Source organism: Pristiophorus japonicus, chromosome 7 (assembly GCF_044704955.1).
Source record: "Pristiophorus japonicus isolate sPriJap1 chromosome 7, sPriJap1.hap1, whole genome shotgun sequence".
Lineage (NCBI taxonomy): Eukaryota > Metazoa > Chordata > Chondrichthyes > Pristiophoridae > Pristiophorus > Pristiophorus japonicus.
In genome coordinates, this window is record NC_091983.1 from 206,919,363 (window position 1) to 206,938,888 (window position 19,526).

Here is a 19,526-nt window from a genome sequence, read left to right on the forward strand (position 1 = left end):
TCAGTTTTTGGGGAGAAAGATCACGGCGGATGGCATTTGGCCCACAGACGCCAAGACAGAGGCTATCAGGAATGCGCCCAGGCCACAGCACGTCATGGAGCTGTTATCGTTTCTGGGACTCCTCAACTGTTTTGGTAACTTCCTACCGGGGTTAAGCACCCTTTTAGAGCCCCTACATGTGTTATTGCGCAAAGGTGAGAACTGGGTATGGGGAAAAAAAACAAGTAATTGCTTTTGAGAAAGCCAGAAACATTTTATGCTCCAACAAGCGGCTTGTATTGTATAACCCATGTAAAAGACTTGTGCTAGCATGTGACGCGTCATCGTACAGAGTCGGGTGTGTATTACAACAAGCTAATGTTGCGGTGAAGTTGCAACCTGTCGCCTATGCCTCCTGGAGCTTGTCTAAGGCGGAGAGGGCCGACAGCATGATTGAGAAAGAGGCATTAGCGTGTGTGTTCAGGGTAAAGAAAATGCATCAGTACCTGTTTGGCCTCAAATTTGAGCTGGAAACCGATCACAAGCCCTCACATCCCAGTTCGCTGAAAACAAGGGGATAAATACTAATGCCTCAACCCGCATAAAAAGGTGGGCACTCGCGCTATCAGTGTACAACTGTACCATCCGCCACAGGCCAGGCACTGAGAACTGTACGGATGCTCACAGTCGGCTACCATTGCCCACCACGGGGGTGGAAATGGCGCAGCCTGAAAACATTTTGATGGTAGCGCAGCCCGCAGACTTTTGATGGTCATGGAAACGTTTGACAATGATAAATCACCTGTCATGGCCCACCAGATTAGGACTTGGACCAGCCAAGATCCTCTGCTGTCCCTAGTAAAAAAAACTGTGTGCTGCATGGGAGCTGGGCCAGCATCCCCGTTGAAATGCAAGAGCCAATCAAGCCATCCAGCGGCGAAAGGACAAGCTGTCCATTCAGGCAGACTGCCTGTTGTGGGGTAACCGCGTAGTGCTACCAAAAAAGGGCAGGGAGGCGTTCATCTCTGATCTCTATGGCACACACCCGGGTATAGTAGTGATGAAAGCGAGAGCCAGATTCCACGTGTGGTGGCCCGGTATCGACTCTGACTTCGAGTCCTGTGTACGGCAATGCAGTGTATGTGCTCAGTTGAGCCACGCTCCCAGAGAGGCACCACTAAGTTTGTGGTCCTGGCCCTCCAGGCCATGGTCGAGGATCCATGTCGACTAGGCGGGCCCGTTTCTCGGTAAAATGTTCCTGGTGGTGGTGGATGCTTTTTCAAAATGGATTGAATGTGAAATAATGTCGGGAAGCACCGCCACCGCCACCATTGAAAGCCTGAGGGCCATGTTTGCCACCCAGGGCCTGCCTGACATACTGGTCAGTGACAACGGGCCATGTTTCACCAGTGCTGAATTTAAAGAATTCATGACCCGTAATAGGATCAAACATGTCACCTCGGCCCCGTTTAAACCAGCCTCCAATGGGCAGGCAGAGCGGGCAGTACAAACCATCAAACAGCCTTAAACCAGTCACAGAAGGCTCACTCCAAACCCGCCTGTCCTGAGTACTGCTCAGCTACCGCACGAGACCCCACTCGCTCACAGGGGTGTCCCCAGCTGAGCTACTCATGAAAAGGAGACTCTCGCTGGTTCACCCCAACCTGCATGATCAGGTAGAGAGCAGGCAGCAGCAACAAAATGTAAACGATGGTCGTGTCACTGTGCCACGGGAAATTGATCTGAATGACCCTGTGTATGTGCTCAACTATGGACATGGTCCCAAGTGGATCGCGGGCACGGTGATAGCTAAAGAAGGGAATAGGGTGTTTGTAGTCAAACTAGACAATGGACAAATTTGCAGAAAGCACCTGGACCAAACGAGGCTGCGGTTCACAGACTGCCTGAACAACCCACAGCAGGCACCACCTTTTTCGAGCCCACAACACACACCCAAAGGATCAACGAAACCACGCCGGACCAGGAAATCGAACCCATCACGCCCAACAGCCCAGCAAGGCCAGGCTCACCTAGCAGTCCTGCAGGGCCAACAACACGCCAGCCCAGCGAGGGCACAGCCAACACACCAGAATAGACATTTTTACCGAGGCAGTCCACCAGGGAAAGAAAGGCTCCCGACCGCTTCACCTTGTAAATAGTTTTCACTTTGACTTTGGGGGGGGGGGGGGGGGGGGAGTGATGTGTATCTGTAAAGCATGCACTCCCATGTTCTGCCACCAAGGAGCTCATCCCCTGAAGTCCCAAGGGATCCCAGCATCCCTTGGGAGCACTGTATATAAGCCGGCCCCTAAGGCCTGTTCCTCACTCTGGAGTATCTTATTAAAGACTGAGGTCACTGTTACTTTAACTTCCCTGTGTGCAGCCTCATCTGCGTTAGGAACACAATAATGACTGTCCAGGGAGAGCATCCAGCTCACCCGTCAGCTCCTTGATGGCTTGGATAGGATTCCCGCGTCCATCGAGAATCTCCCTGCGTCCATAATGAAGGTAAGGTCGCAGATTGTCGGTGCAAGCTGTGAGGCCATCAATGCCCACACTCCGCTGGTGGCCTCTAGCAGTGATACTGGAATCCTGGAGAGAGTGGCACGAAGCCTTGCCGAATATGGTACATCACAGGCATAAGCTCTGCCTCAGCTTGGGCAGGTGATGCAGTCCATAAACCTTCCTGCCATACTCTCTGTGTTCCCCAGTGTTACACCCAAACCCAAAGCACCTGTGACTATCGATGCAGATGAAGAGGCTTGCCAGTCAGAAGCCGGGCCTTCCGTGCCACGAGCTGGTCCAGTGTGTCTGCAGGTGGCGTCTCCATTGTCTCCTCCCCACAACACAGCAGCGCTCTGGCAACGTTGTTGCACGCCACCATGGTGCCACTTTGGTTTAGGAGCAGTGAGCAAGGGAGGCAAAGGGCAGGGGGGGCGGGGGAAATCTGGTGGTAAAAAATAGTGGGGAAGGGGTTGCTGCATTCTGTTGTTGATGCATCCTATGTTTTATGTTCTGATTTATGTTGTTCATCATGTTGTTATTGTTAAATGATCACACTGCTGGATGCAACTAATTTATGTTATTTTATTAGTTTCACAAGTTTATAATGTTTAATAAATTATTTTGTTCACCGTAGCCATTCCTGTGTAGTGTCTCATTTGCAGAATAAGGGGGAATAGTCACATGGTGGGATAGAGTGGCTAGGCAACAGTCAAATGTACCATTCACTTTCAAGCAAAGCGTTCAATTATGAGCTGCTGACATAAGGCTTTTGCATTTCCACGTTGCCTCCCCTGTGGTTGTAGTAGGGGTGATGGTGGCACCTCGCCAGGCTCCTCTTCCTCCACCACCCTTCTCCCCACCTCCCCCTCTCCAGAGGTGGTCCTGCAATCCCCATGGGCAAATCCTATTCCCTCATGATGGCTAAGTTGTGTAGCATGCAGCACATCACAATGAACTCAGAGACCCGCTGAGGGAAATATTGAAGGCAACCTCCAGAGTGGTCCAGACATCGGAAGCGCTGCTTGAGCACTCCAATTGTTTGTTCAACTATGTTGCGTGTGGTTGCATGGCTCCCATTTTAGCGGTGCTCAACTTCTATCTGAGGGTTCCAGAGTGGGGTCATGAGTCAGGTGGCGAGACCGTAACCTTTGGCCTCGAGCATCCAGCTCTGACCTTGTGGTTGACGCTGGAACATGTGTGAGACACTGCTCTCACGCAAGATGAAAGCATCATGGGTGCTCCCTGGATATTGGGCATTAACTGCCATGATGCGCTGAATGGTCGCAGACGATCTGTACGTTCATGGAGTGGAATCCCTTCTGATTTCAGTAAACCTCTGGATTTTTTAAAGGTGCTCTTAGGGTGATATGCATACAGTCAATGGCACTCTGAACCTTGGGGAAGCCAGCAAATTGTCCAAAACCTACAACCCTCTCACTTTGGGTCTCCTTGGTCATTGGGAAGTTTATGAACTCCATCCTGCGTACAGTGCAGTAGTCACCTGGAGAATGCATGTGTAGCATGCTGCGAGATGCAGCATATGTCCCCCGCTGATGCTTGAAAGGAGCCGGAGACATAGAAGGCAAGTGCTGCAGTCACCTTCACCTCCATGGGCAGTGCAGTCCTGTTGCCACTGGTAGGCTGTAGGTCTGCCTGTATGAGCTGGCATATCTCTGTGACCACTTCTCTTCGGAAGCGCAGCCTTCTAACGCACTGTGCCTCAGAGAGCTGCAGGTATGAGCAAGTTTCCCTGTAAAATCGTGAGGAGGTAAGGTCTCCTCCCCATTTGTCTGCAACCTCTTCGCTTACGTTGAAAATGATCATCAATAAGCCTTCTTCCAGCTCGATGCCCTATGAATATAGCAACCAAGATAGCACCTGACATATCATGGCCCCCATCTTTTAAAATGTCCTTTAAAACAAAGTAGAAACTCTCAAACTTCACAATCAAAAGTATGCAGTAACGCAGCATTCTTCTCGTAATGCTTTTAATCACTGACAACTGCAACTTTCTCCTCCGTTTTCAAAATGGTGCCGTTAGCGCCCTGGTCCGACTGGTTTTTCTTGGCGGGTTCACGGATGGATGCTAAATCGGGTGACATGCTCGAAAGTTCAGCCCGGGGCGCTAGTGCAGTGAAGTACGACGATTTACATCATCCAAACGGTCAAAACAGCGGGCGGACGCTAAGTTTTAGCGTCGCGGCAAAACCATTGCCGAAAATTCCACCCGTGCGCAAAATCTTGTGCGCCTCATTTCATGCCCAAAACATCCATTTTGCGCCCCGCTGAGGTGTTAAATGGGGCGCAAATGAGCCGAATGTCCAGCCCTATATAATGAAGAAGATATGTGGTTGGAACCTCAACTGCAGGGTTAGGCAGTACACTAAAATTGCAAACGATCTAGTTCAGGGTGAGACACTGGTGGAGAGGAGGATGGGGTTAGTGGCAAAGGTTTGTGGAGGGCACCAAAAATGATGGCTTCAGTCTTCCCAATGTTTAACTGAAGGAAATAACTGCTTATTTTAGATTGGGTGCTACACAAGCAATTTTACAGAGCAGATGCAGGGGAGAGGGAGTGGGAGTGGAGAGGTAGGCATTAAGGCCTATATGTGGAAGGTCACCCCATATCTTATGGTTTAGATGGTTTAATGTCTCATTCAAAGAACATCATCTTTCAATACTGCACTGGACGGTTGGCCTTATTTATGAGCTCAAGTCCCAATTTGGGGCCTGAATCATAGAAACATACACCACAGAAGGAGATCATTCGGCCCATTGTGCCTGTGCCGATTCTTTGGAAGGTCTGTCTGATTAGTCATAGACCCCTGCTCTTTCCCCATAGCCCTGTAAATATTCTCACTTCAAGTATTTATCTAATTCCCTTTGAGGGATACTGTTGAATTTACTTCCATCATCCTTTCAGACAGGGCATTCCAGATCATCATAACTTGCTGCATAAAATATTTTTCACTCATGTTGCCTCTGGTTCTTTTGCCACTTACCCTAAATCTGTGCCCGATGGCTACCAACTCTTCTGGCACTGGAAATAGTTTCTCCTTATTTACTCTATCAAAACCCTTTATGATCTTGAACACCTGTATCAAACCTCATCTTAACTTTCTCTGCTCTAAAGAGAATCGCCCCAGTTTCTCCAGTCTCTCCACCAAACTGTTTTATAAAGATTTAGCATAACTTGCGTGCTTTTGTACTCTAAGCCTCTTTATAAAGCCAAGGATCCCAGAGGCTTTCTAACCGCCATCTCAACTTGTTCTGCCACCTTCAATAATTTGTGTACATTCACCCCCCAGGTCTCTCAGCCCCGATACCATTCTGATAAATCTCCTCTGCACCCTCTCCAAGGCCTTAACATCCTTCCTAAAGCTTGCTGCCCAGAAGTGGGAGTAATACTCCAGTTGGATCCTAACTAGTGTTTTATAAAGATTTAGCATAACTTGCTTGCTTTTGTACTCTATGCCACTATTTATAAAGCTAAGGATCCCAGAGGCTTTCTAACAGCCATCTCAATAATTTGTGTACATACACCCCCCAGGTCTCTCTTCCTGCACCCCCTTTTAAAATTATGGCATTTAATTTATATTCCATCACATTTTTCCAGCCAAAATGGATTACCCCACACTTCTTTGCATTACATTTCATCTGCCATGCGTCTGCTCATTTCACCAGTCTGTCTATGTCTTTTGAAGTCTGCTATTATTCTCCTCACTGTTTACTACAATGTACAACTTTCCGACCCAGAGATGAGAATGTCATCAACTGAGCCAAGCTGACACAATATTTAAGATAATAAATTAAACATGTATGTGTATGTCTTTAAAATAACATTTCTTGCCTCTCTTTGGGCCCAAGTTTCCACACGATAAAAAACGGGCGCCCCTCCGAGCTGGGCGCCCGTTTTTCGCGCCTAAAACAGCGCCTAAAAAAAAAAATCGCGATTCTGGAGCGCCCTGCAGCTCCTTGTCTGCCTGGCGCGGCGCCCAAGGGGGCGGAGCCTACACTCGCACCGATTTTGTAAGTGGGAGGGGGAGGGTACTATTTAAATTAGTTTTTTTCCTGCCGGCAACGCTGCGCGTGCGCGTTGGAGCATTCGCGCATGTGCAGTGTGAAAAAAACATTGGCACTCGGCCATTTTTATAGTTCTTTGTAGCTGTTTAATTTTTTAAATTTTTTTTTAGTAAAAGCACATTGTCATCAGCACATCAGCACTTGCAGCCTTCTCACTGTCTCCTCTCTTTCCCCCCCCCCCCACCTCCCCCCGTGGGAAGAACGGGCGCCTCCTCCCACCCCAGCGGGAAAGAACGGGCGCCTCCTCTTCCCCCCCCCCCCCCCCCCGCGGGAAGAACGGGCGCTCCTACCCCTCCCGCGGGAAGAACGGGCGCCTCCTCCCCCCCCCCCCCGCGGGAAAGAACGGGCGCCTCCTGCTCTCTTTTCACCCCCCCCCCCCCGCGGGAAGAACGGGCGCCTCAGGCTGACTGCAGCATTCTCCGTGCCTTCACACAGGTAGGAAGATGGTTTATTTAATCTTTTCTTTGCTTATAAATGTTTATTCAGGTTGGATTTATTTGTATAATATTTGTAGAAGTATAAATAAGGATTTATTGTAGAATTTAATAACTTCCCTTCCCCCCCCCCACCTCGTTCTGGACGCTTAATTTGTAACCTGCGCCTGATTTTTTAATGTGTAGAACAGGTTTTTTCAGTTCTACAAAAATCTTCACTTGCTCCATTCTAAGTTAGTTTGGAGTACGTTTTCACTGTGGAAACTTTCAAATCAGGCGTCAGTGGCCGGACACGCCCCCTTTTGAAGAAAAAAATTCTGTTCCAAAGTAGAACTGTTCTACCTGACTAGAACTACAGAAAAAAAAATGTGGAGAATTGCGATTTCTAAGATAGTCCGTTCTCCACCAGTTGCTCCTAAAAATCAGGCGCAAATCATGTGGAAACTTGGGCCCAATATGTTGTAACCAATATTTGTGTTGATTGTATTGATTGTAATCGTGAGTACTAGTTCAGTCTTTATTTTTCTCTTTTATTGGTTATTTTCTACTTTTGTTATTCAACTGTATTATTCAAAACTTATCTCTAATTTTATTCTCTCCCTCCAAATGTATTATAACAAAAAAAAACTCGCCCCAATTGCATTGCAGTATTAACAACATTTCATCTAAGATACTGAAGCCATTCTAAGTCAGACTGGGGGGAATCTTTCAATAAAGTGATGACTTTAATGCAGTGTATTCTGAGATGAATTTATTTTTAATGTTTCGTATTCAGAAACTTAATGGCTTTGAAAATCTCATGGCAGCTGAAAGTTATTGCTGTTGTGTAGTGACATAGGCTTAAGTAGGTCTGTGTCAGTGTTGGGCATAGTTCACATACAGCTAGTCTCGAGTAGTAGATCCTGACATAAACAAAGAAAATAGCAAGAAACCAGACACTCTGTTCCTGCTCCATGTTAATCATTCTGACTGACATCTGCCTGCACCAAGCTGGAAGGTCACGCTGTCCTGTAGGTGCCTAACGACCAAGTATTCACCAGTGCACTGTGACTACAGTATATGCTATGTATAAGATGCACTGCAGCAAATTACACACCTTACTTTGACAACAACTTTCAACACTGGAATCATAACACTGAGAAGGACGAGAGCAGCAAGATCCTGAGAACACTATTGTCTCCAAATTCCCCTTCAAATCACACTCCACCTTGATGTGGATGTACGTCATTGTTTCATAATCGTGGAAATCCCTCCCTAACACCATTGTGGAAGCACCATCAGCACAACTACAGCAGTTCAAGGAGAAGGCCCTGCTTGGGGCAACTCAAGTACATACATGTAAAGGAAGGGTTCAAATTAACCCTGTTATCCAGGCAGCAGACATGTCACTTTATTATACAGCTATCCATGGTACCTCCATCATTTCAGGATGTAGACAGAATGACCAGAGCCAGTTAGAAACTCCTGCACAGCAGCAGCTCAAAAATATACTCCTTATTGTTGAGCACTCCATTGGGACACTCGAGCAACAATCCTATTGTTTGGACCACTTAGGCAGTTGTGACTCTACAGACTGGCCAAAGTCTTCAAAATCATTGTTGTCGACTGCATCCCTTACAGTTTCTTGTTTTTCCATGCTGTGATGTCTGAGGTGCTCACAATGGATGTAGTGAATGTGCTCCTGCATCAATTTGAATTTGAAGGAAGACCCAGTAAGATACTAATCCCTTACCCATATAATTGAGATATAGTGTGGGCATGCAGCCTACCCAGGTCTTTTGTTTTCCTTATGTTTAACAAATTTGCTGGAGTTCTTTGAGGATGTAACAGGCAGGGTGGATAAGGGGAACGCATAGTACACATGCCAGATACGAGACTCCCTAAGCAAATGCTTTATGCGGAGCTCCTTCATAGTAAACGAGCCAAAGGAGGACAGCGGAAATATTATGAGGACACCCTCATTAGTAAAGTGCGACATCACCACTGACACCTGGGAGACTCTGGCCACAGACAGCCCGAGGTGGAGAAAGTCCATCCGGGAGGGCATCGAGCTCTTAGAGTCTCAACGCAAAGAGCACGAAGAGGCCAAGCGCAGGCACGGAAGGAGCGCGCGGCAAACCAGCCCCACCGACCCCTTCCCTCGATGAATGTCTGTCCCACCTGCAACAGGGTCTGTGGCTCTCATATCGGACTGTTCAGCCATCAAAGAACTCACTTTGGGAGTGGGAGCAAGTACTCCTCGATTCCGAGGGACTGCCTATAATGATGAAGGGAAACCAATGGATTTGGTGTATTTGGATTTCCAGAAGGCATTCAATAAGGTTTCACATAAAAGGTTACTGCATAAGATAAAAGTTCACTGGGTTGGGGGTAATGTATTAGCATGGATAGCGGTTTGGCTAACTAACAGAAAACAGTGAGTCGGGATAAATGGGTAATGTTCCGGTTGGCCAACAGTGACTAGTGGGGTGCCGTAGGGATTGGTGCTGGGGCCTCAACTATTTGCAATCTATATGAATGACTTGGATGAAGGGACCGAGTGTAATGTAGCCAAGTGTGCTGATGATACAAAGATGGATGGGAAAGCAAATTGTGAGGAGGACACAAAAAATCTGCAAAGGGATTTAGACAGGCTAAGTGAATGGACAAAAATATGGCAGATGGAGTATAATGTGGGAAAATCTGAGGTTATCCACTTTGGCAGAAAAAATAGAAAAGCAAATTATAATTTAAATGGAGAAAAATTGCAAAGTGCTTCAGTACAGAGAGACCTGGGGGTCTTTGTGCATGAAACACAAAAAGTTAGTATGCAGGTACAGCAAGTAATCAGGAAGGCAAATGGAATGTTGGCCTTTATTGCAAGGGGGATAGAATATAAAAGTAGATACGTCCTACTACAACTGTACAGGGTATTGGTGAGGCCATACCTGGAGTACAGCGTGCAGTTTTGGTCTCTGTATTTAAGCAAGGATATGCTTGCATTGGAGGCTGTTCAGAGAAGGTTCACTAGATTGATTCCAGAGATGAGGGGGTTGACTGATGAAGATAGGTTGAGCCTATACACATTGGAGTTCAGAAGAATGAGAGATGATCTTATCGAAACATATAAGATAATGAGGGGGCTCAACAAGGTGGATGCAGAGAGGATATTTCCACTCGTAGGAGAAACTAAAACTAGGTGACATAGTCTCAGAATAAGGGGCCGCCCATTTAAAACTGAAATAAGGAGGAATTTCTTCTCTTAGAGAGTTGTAATTCTATGGAATTCTCTGCCTCGGAGAGCTGTGGAGGCTGGATCATCGAATATATTTAAGGCGGAGATAGACAGATTTTTGAGCGATAAGGGAATAAAAGGATATGGGGAGCGGGCAGGGAAGTGGAGCTGAGTCCATGATCAGATCAGCCATGATCTTATTAAATAACGGAGCAGGCTCGAGGGGTCGGGTGGGCTACTCCTGCTCCTATTTCTTATGTTCTTATGTGCCACTTATTTTTATTCATGGAATTTATTGCCTATTACTAATTGCCCTGTGTTGGGCTGTCTTCTTGAACTGGCTCAGTGGGTAGCACCCTCGCCTCTGAGTCAGAAAGTTGTGGGTTCAAGTTCCACTCCAGAGACTTGAGTACAAAAGTCTAGGCTGACACTCCACTGCAGTACTGAGAGAGTGCTGCACTGTCAGAGCTGCCGTCTTTCTGAGACATTAAACTGAGATCCTGCCTGCTCTCTCGGGTGGACGTTAAAGATCCTATGGCACTATTTCGAAGAAGAGCAGGGGAGTTATCCCCGGTGTCCTGGCCAATATTTATCCCTCAATCAACATAACAAAAACAGATTATCTGGTCATTATCACATTGCTGTTTGTGGGAGCTTGCTGTGCATAAATTGGCTGCCGCTTTTCCTACATTACAACAGTGACTATACTTCTAAAAGTACTTCATTGGCTGTAAAGTGCTTTGGGATGTCCGGTAGTCGTGAAAGGCACTATATAAATGCAAGTCCTTTTTCTTTTAGATGCTGATACAGTAAAGGGTTGGTTTACAGACCCCCAAATTATTTCACCTTTAAGGCAGCTCTTTAGGAACCGATTTTGTAACCGGCAGTCAATAATTATTCTAGTCTGACTCCCTGCATGGTTTCAATGTGCAGTGAGGCTTTCTCCTAATGAAAGCGAAGAGCTTACCTCACAAAATTAGACAAGGCCAGCTCTCTCCGCTATCAGGATGGGTATACCTGTGCCATAATCCAACACAACTCCGATTTTATTGGTCTGGTAAAATATGGGCTCATATGCATCATTTTCCTTCTTCCTCTCTCTTTGCCCTCATTATTATTTTGGTATTCTTATGTTGCCTTCTATAATCCTGCCATTTATCATTCTTGCTATTATATTTTGTATTTTTTCTTTGCATAAACTGCTGCCTTTTGTTTTGTACTGATCCTAATCACTCTTGTAGCCTTTTGCCTTTCAGGGGTTTATAATCCACCGATTACTTACTTGAATGGATTATGCTGTTGGTCTGTAAATTTTCCAACAAACTTATTGCAGTCAATTCCTTCCTCGTCCTTTCACAGTTGGTCTTGTTTAAGTCCAAAATATTGGTTTGTAATTTTCCTTTCTCCTGCAGTTGGTGGTAATTTCTATCGTATCAATAGTCTCAAGAAGCTTATCATTGGTATCTATTTTTGGTTCATTATTTGTAAATTGAGGAAGCTGGAGCAAAGCATCACAAATGTGCCCCTCTTGAATCGGCCTCATGCTTCACAGTTTGAAAACTATTGAAAACACATCTATAATTTGACTTGGTCTGTTTTTACTTATATAAATGTATTTTGGAGTAAATCCTAAATGCTCCAGCTTTGATAAATTGTAGAGACAGCATGATGATATTAAAGTGTTCACAATATTCTTTCCAGGTAAGGAGATAGCTATGAATGCAGTTGATCTGGGCCCTCAGAGTGCTGATAGCCACATGTGGTAAGTCTGAATAACCCCACAGCAAATATTGAATGTACAGTAGAGAATGCCTGTTATACCATTAATTACTATAACATTCTAAAACTCCAAACTATTTCTATCTATATCCATTTGTGGCCATGTTATGTTGTAAGAAACCTTTCTTTGTCAAATTTTCACAGTTTCTATACCTCAAACCTAGAATTTTACTGTACCATCCTAGCAAGATCAAGTTATTTTTGGGAGTATCACTTGATAATTCTGTCGGTAATAATTTGTACAAATAATGATGTATTTTTCTTAATACAAAACCTGACTTGTTTTAAAACTGTTTGAAATAAGCCGATGTGGAGAAATATAGCTGCATTGCAGTGCTGCTGCACACCATTTTCCTGATAGTATGTTGAACAGCTTTATATATGATTGGCTTACTGCCACATAGTTGAGGGCAACAGCAGAGATGCATTTCAGGGCAAGCTAGATAATTACATGAGGGAGAAAGGAATAGAAGGACATGTTGATAGGGTGAGATGAAGTAAGGTGGGAGACAGCATAAACACCGGAATTGACCAGTTGGGCCGAATGGCCTGTTTTTGTGCTGTAATTACTATGTAATCTCCTTAAACCATTTTTATAGCTTCTCCTTTCACCTTAATTTTAATTAAATACTTATTAATATATAATATCATTGCAGCCCTGACAATTTAACTGAGGCCATCTTAAGGTCCTTTAAGCAAAATTATTGATATTTTAAAAATAAAACTCATGCAGTTAAAAATGTTAGAAATTTAATGTAGTGTTTCCATTATTATTTCATTAATTTGGGAGATCTGAAGAGAATTTTATACTTGATAGAGTGTACTCATGCTCCCCAGATAAAGAGTATTAAAGTAATTTTTGCTGAAATGTACATTAGCGGGGGTAATTATCAAAATGTTACGTTTTACTTTCTCGAGTGTATGTGTGCGTTTGTAAATAGAGCCTCCAAATAATTTGCTAATAAAACTGGGAACATAGTGACAAGTTAACAGGATGTGGATCCATCTAGAGTTCCTGTCTGGTTATAGGAACTATATATTGTGCACAAGGACTTTCTCATTAGGCCACCACAAACTCAGCGTGTGCTGATGTAACCTCTACTTCAGCTATGATTAACTGTTGTAACAGCATGTGACTTCAAAAAGAGCTAATATGTGTACCTAATTGCTGCTTTGTCCCACAGAGTACATTCTAGATACGGAAGCTACTTTGAAAATGCTAGGTTAAAGCTGTATCTTTACAGCCATGTTGAAAATATAATGAAAAATTCATTTCTGTATTTTGATTAATTGATCTGCAAAATGAGCTACATGTTTCCCCATGAAGCTGCAATTAATTCAATAAAATCTGATTCGGAAATTAAATTTTCAGTGACTCATCAATTTTCAAATAAGCTAAGTTGTGTTATCACTGTTTCCAAAACATTCATTATACTGCTGCACCTCTGGTATTACGTGTTTACTATTTATAATGTGCCAACTCCCCAACTTTTACAGTCTACATGACAGCAATTTTTCATTAAATGGAATCGTTGCAGGTTTTCAAAATTATTTTATTTTTTAAATTCGTTCTTGGGATGTGGGCGTCACTGGCAAGGCCACATTTATTGCCCATCCCTAATTGCCCTCGAGAAGATGGTGCTGAGCTACCTTCTTGAACAGTTGCAGTCCTTGTGGGGCTGGTTCTCCCACAGTGCTGTTGGAGAGGAAGTTCCACGATTTTGACCCAGCAATGATGAAGGAAGGGCGACATACTTTCAAGTCAGGATAGTGTGTGATTTGGAGTGGAACATGGAGGTGGTGGTGTTCCCATGTGCCTGCTGCCCTTGTCCTTCTGGGTGGTACAGGTTGCGGGTTTTGGAGGTGCTGCCAAAGAAACCTTAGTGAGATGCTGCAGTGCATCTTGTACATGGTACACACTGCAGCCATAGTACGTCAATGATGGAGGGAGTGAATCTTTAAAGTAACGGATGGGCTGCCGATCAAGCGGGCTGCTTTGTCCTGGATGGTGTCGAGCTCCTTGAGTGTTGTTGGAGCTGCACTCTTCCAGGCAAGTGGATAGTATTCCATCACACACCTGACATGTTCCTTGTAGATTGTGGAAAGGCTTTGGGGAGTCAGGAGGTGAGACACCCAACGCAGAATACCCAGCCTCTGACATACTCTTGTTGCCAAAGTATTTATGTGGCTGGTCCAGTTAAGTTTCTGGTCAATGGTGACCCCCCCAGGATGATGATGTTGGGGGATTCAGTGATGGTAATGTCGTTGAATGTCATGGGGTGGTCGTTAGACTCTCGCTTGTTGGAGATGGTCATTGCTTGGCACTTGTATGGCTCGAATGTTACTTGCCACTTATCAACCCAAGCCTGAATGTCATCCAGATCTTGCTGCATGTAGGTATGGACTGCTGCATTATCTGAGGAGTTGCGAATGGCACTGAACACACTGCAGTCATCAGTGAACATCCCCACTTCTGACCTTTTATGATGGAGGGAAGGTCATTGATGAAGCAGCTGAAGATGGTTGGGCCTAGGACACTGCCCTGAGGAATTCCTGCAGCGATGTCCTAGGGCTGTGATGATTGATCTCTTAACTACCATAACCATCTTCCTTTGTGTTAGGTATGTCTCCAGCCAGTGGAGAGTTTTCCCTCTGATTCCCATTGACTTCAGTTTTACTAGGCTCCTTGGCGCCTCACTTGGTCAAATGCTGCCTTGATTTCAAGGGCAGTCACTCTGACCTCATCTCTGGAATTCAGCTCTTTTGTCCTTGTTTGGACCAAGGTTGTAAGGACGTCTGGAGCCGAGTGGTCCTGGCGAAACCCAAACTGAGCATCGGTAAGCAGGTTATTGGTGAGTAAGTGCTGCTTGATTGCAATGTTGAGGAAAGAGAAAGGAATTTGCATATTGATTATAATAGACTATTGGAATGAATTCAACATGTCTGTTTTTAGTTTATGCAAGAGTGGTAAGCCATGCTTATACTTGATGATTCCAAAGCAACTTGGGACTGCATACGCTGAAATCATTCTCACCTGTTGAAGATTTTTGCAGCTGAATTTGTTAAACTGAGTGCAAGTCTACTTGAAAATAACCCAAATTTTAATAGTTTGGATTGGATTAGTGAGAGATGACTTATTTATCAATTCTAAATATCTGAGACCAAGGTTGGAAATATATTATAATTTAAAGACTTTTTCTACAGAATAAAATAGAACATGCTGTTTATGCCATGCTAGATAATTACATTTCTTTAAAATCGAGGTTTGGGCTGACAGATTGAGGGTGAGGAAGTAATGTCCCAAACAAGCATACTATGCTTAAACAAAGGGGACTACAGTGGGATGAGGGCAGAGTTGGCTAAAGTAGACTGGAAACACAGACTAAGCGGTGGCACAATTGAGGAACAGTGGAGGACTTTTAAGGAGCTCTTTCATAGTACTCAACAAAAATATATTCCAATGAAAAAGAAGGGCGGTAAGAGAAGGGATAACCAGCCGTGGATAACCAGGGAAATTAAGGAGAGTTTCAAATTAAAAACCAATGTGTATAAGGTGGCCAAGATTAGTGGGAAAATAGAAGATTGGGAAAATTTTAAATGACAGCAAAGAATGACTAAGAAAACAATAAAGAAAGGAAAGATAGATTACGAAGGTAAACTTGCGCAAATCATAAAAACAGATAGTAAAAGCTTTTACAGATATATAAAACGGAAGAGAGTGACTAAAGTAAATGTTGGTCCCTTAGAAGATGAGAAGGGGGATTTAATAATGGGAAATGTGGAAATGGCTGAGACCTTAAACAATTATTTTGCTTCGGTCTTCACAGTGGAAGACACAGAAACCATGCCAGAAATTGCTGGTCACAGGAATGTGGGAAGGGAGGACCTGGAGACAATCATTATCACTAGGGGGGTAGTGCTGGACAGGCTAATGGGACTCAAGGTAGACAAGTCCCCTGGTCCTGATGAAATGCATCCCAGGGTATTGAAAGAGATGGCAGATGCATTCGTTATAATCTATCAAAATTCTCTGGACTCTGGGGAGGTACCAGCGGATTGGAAAGCAGCTAATGTAACGCCTCTGTTTAAAAAAGGGGGCAGACAAAAGGCAGGTAACTATAGGCCGGTTAGTTTAACATCTGTAGTGGGGGAAATGCTTGAAACTATCATTAAAGAAGAAATAGTGGGACATCTAGATAGGAATAGTGCAATCAAGCAGACGCAGCATGGATTCATGAAGGGGAAATCATGTTTAACTAATTTACTGGAATTCTTTGAGGATATAACGAGTATGGTGGAGAGAGGTGTACCGATGGATGTGGTGTATTTAGATTTTCAAAAGGCATTCGATAAGGTGCCACACAAAAGGTTACTGCAGAAGATAAAGGTACGCGGGGTCAGTGGAAATGTATTAGTATGGATAGAGAATTGGCTGGCTAACAGAAAGCAGAGAGTCGGGATAAATGGGTCCTTTTCGGGTTGGAAATCGGTAGTTAGTGGTGTGCCACAGGGATCGGTGCTGGGACCACAACTGTTTACAATATACATAGATGTCCTGGAAGAGGGGACAGAGTGTAGTGTAACAAAATTTGCAGATGAAACAAAGATTAGTGGGAAAGCGGGTTGTGTAGAAGACACAGAGAGGCTGCAAAGAGATTTAGATAGGTTAAGCGAATGGGCTAAGGTTTGGCAGATGGAATACAATGTTGGAAAGTGTGAGGTCATCCACCTTGGGGGAAAAAAAACAAAAAAAGGGAATACTATTTGAATGGGGAGAAATTACAACATGCTGCGGTGCAGAGGGACCTGGGGTCCTTGTGCATGAAACTCTTTTAAGTTTACCTGCAAAACATAAAAACATTAAACGGTGCCACCCGAACTGGGTGACACTCCAGACATTTACAAGGCCCTTTTTTTTTTTTTTTTTTTTTTTTTTTTTTTTTTTTTTTTTTTTTTTTTCCCCCTTTTTTTTTGGTTTTTTTTTTTTTTTGTTTTTCTTTTTTGGTTTTTTTTTTGGGCACTAAATTCACAATTTTCCCCAGTGCCCCCTATAAAAGGGAAGGGGGACACTAAAAGCACCGGCAATTAAAACAAATTAAACTTAAAAAACGTAAAATCAAATTAAAATTTGGTTGCCGGGCGTGATGATGCACTCCAGTCCCTCCGGTGCCCACCTCTCGCGGAAGGCCGCGAGCGTACCGGTGGACACCGCGTGCTCCATCTCCAAGGACACCCTGGACCGGATGTAAGAGCGGAAGAGAGGCAGGCAGTCAGGTTGAACGACCCCCTCGACCGCCCGCTGCCTGGACCGGCTGATGGCACCCTTGGCCGTGCCCAGGAGCAGTCCTACGAGGAGGCCTTCGGACCTACCCGCTCCCCTCCGCACAGGGTGCCCAAAGATCAGGAGAGTGGGACTGAAGTGCAGCCAGAATTTCAGGAGCAGCCCCTTCAAATAATGGAACAGGGGCTGCAACCTCGTGCATTCCATAAAAACATGGAACACGGACTCCTCCAGACCGCAGAAATTGCAGGCGGCCTGGGAGTCCGTGAACCGGCTTAAAAATTTGTTGCACGGCACTGCTCCGTGCACCACCCTCCAGGCCAAGTCCCCGATGAATAGTGGGAGGACCCCTGCGTAGAGTGCCCTCCATCGGGGACCCCCGCCTCCTCCGGACGGCAAGATGGTACGCCATGGCGTGTCCGGACGGCCGGCGAGGATGGCAAAGTTGAGGGTGTGCAGGAGCAGCCCGTACAGGAAACCCCTCCGCGCGGAACTGAAAGGCACGGAGGGGATTTCCCCGAGGCGGCTCAAGTTGTGAGGCGCCGGCCCCCGAGGGAGGTTCCGGGGTTTGGCGCCGATGAGGAATTCCGTCCGGACGGGGGTCAGTTCGGACGGGATCTCCCCACGTGCTTGAGCCTCCTCGATACACCTAACGGAGTCAGGGCCCAGAGCTGTTTTTAGCGACTCGATGGCATCGGCCGCGCGGCGGACGTTGGCAGAATTTAGGCGCCGCGCCAGCGTGACTGGCGCCATCCAGCCCGCTCCTCCGCCATCGAGCAGGTCCCTGACCCTGGTCACCTCACCAGCCACAGCCCCCTCTTCCGACCGCCACATGAAGCCTCGGCCGTGGAGGTACGGATTCCCGAGCAGCGGTTCCTGCAGGACGGCCGCCACTCCAGCCGGCGGAGAGCTGCGCTTGGTGGAGACTTTGTTCCAGACCCTGATGAGTTCCCTGTAAAAGACAGGCAGCTCCCGGAGGGCGGTCCTGGCACCCCCCAAGTTCACAAACAGGAGCTGCGTGTCATAATTGAGGTCGAGCTGCTGGCGGAAGAAATACCTCGCCAGAGCACACCACCTAGGAGGGGGCTCGACGTAAAGGTATCTCTGCAGGGTCTGAAGACGGAAAGTCGCGAGCTGGGCGCTGACGCACACCAACGACTGACCGCCCTCCTCAAGCGGGAGACTCAAGACCGCGGCAGAGACCCAGTGCTTCCTGTTGTTCCAGAAGAAGTCCACCAGCTTCTTCTGTATCTTGGCGACAAACGCAGGGGGAGGGGTCAAAGTGACCAGCCGGTACCACAGCATTGCGGCCACCAGCTGGTTTATGACTAGCGCTCGACCCCTGTAGGACAGCACTCGGAGCAGTCCTGTCCAGCGCCCTAGGCGAGCGGCGACCTTGGCCTCCAGCTCCTGCCAGTTCGCCGGCCAGGCTCCCTCGTCGGGGCTAAGGTAGACTCCCAGATAGAGGAGATGGGTCGTGCTCCAGGCAAAAGGCCTGAGCTCCTCCGGCAGGGAGTCCACCCGCCACTGACCCACCAGGAGTCCGGAACATTTCTCCCAGTTGATCCTGGCGGAGGACGCGGCCGAGTAAATCTCCTGGCACTCACGCATCCTCCGCAGGTCAGCGGGATCCTCTACCGCGAGGAGCACGTCATCGGCGTAAGCCGAGAGGACGACCTCCACGCCCGGCCCTTGCAGAGCCAGTCCCGTCAACCTCGTCCGCAAGAGGCGCAGGAAAGGCTCCACGCAAACGGCGTATAACTGGCCGGACATGGGGCATCCCTGGCGCACCCCTCTCCTAAAGCGAAGGGGCGCCGTCAAGGACCCGTTAACCTTAATCAGACACTCCGCGGCGGCGTACAAAAGTCGGATCCGGGCGACGAAATGCGTCCCGAACCCGAAAGCGCGCAGAGTTCCGAGCAGATAGTCGTGATCCACCCTGTCGAACGCCTTCTCTTGGTCGAGGGATAGGAAGGCGACCGACAGACCAGCCTCCTGGGAGCAATGGATGAGGTCCCGGACCAGATGGATGTTGTCGTGGATCGTCCGGCCCGGGACCGTGTATGACTGGTCGGGGTGGATCATGTGGTCCAGCACGGCACCAAGGCGAGCAGACATCGCCCTGGCGAAGATTTTGTAGTCCGTGCTGAGGAGGGAGACCGGGCGCCAGTTCTTAAGGAGGCGGAGATCGCCCTTCTTAGGCAGCAGGACGATGACTGCCCTGCGCCAAGAGAGGGGCATCTCCCCGGTC

The 19,526-nt window shown here is 46.6% G+C and overlaps 1 protein-coding gene across 1 annotated transcript in view; it reads left to right on the forward strand.

The window, feature by feature from the left end:
- Positions 1–19,526, forward strand: part of LOC139267427 (regulator of microtubule dynamics protein 2) — a 218,729-nt gene that overhangs the window by 77,546 nt on the left and 121,657 nt on the right. The window contains exon 4 of the mRNA XM_070885740.1: positions 11,917–11,977. Coding sequence (XP_070741841.1) covers positions 11,917–11,977 — 61 coding nt within the window. The remainder of the gene's footprint in view (positions 1–11,916; positions 11,978–19,526) is intronic.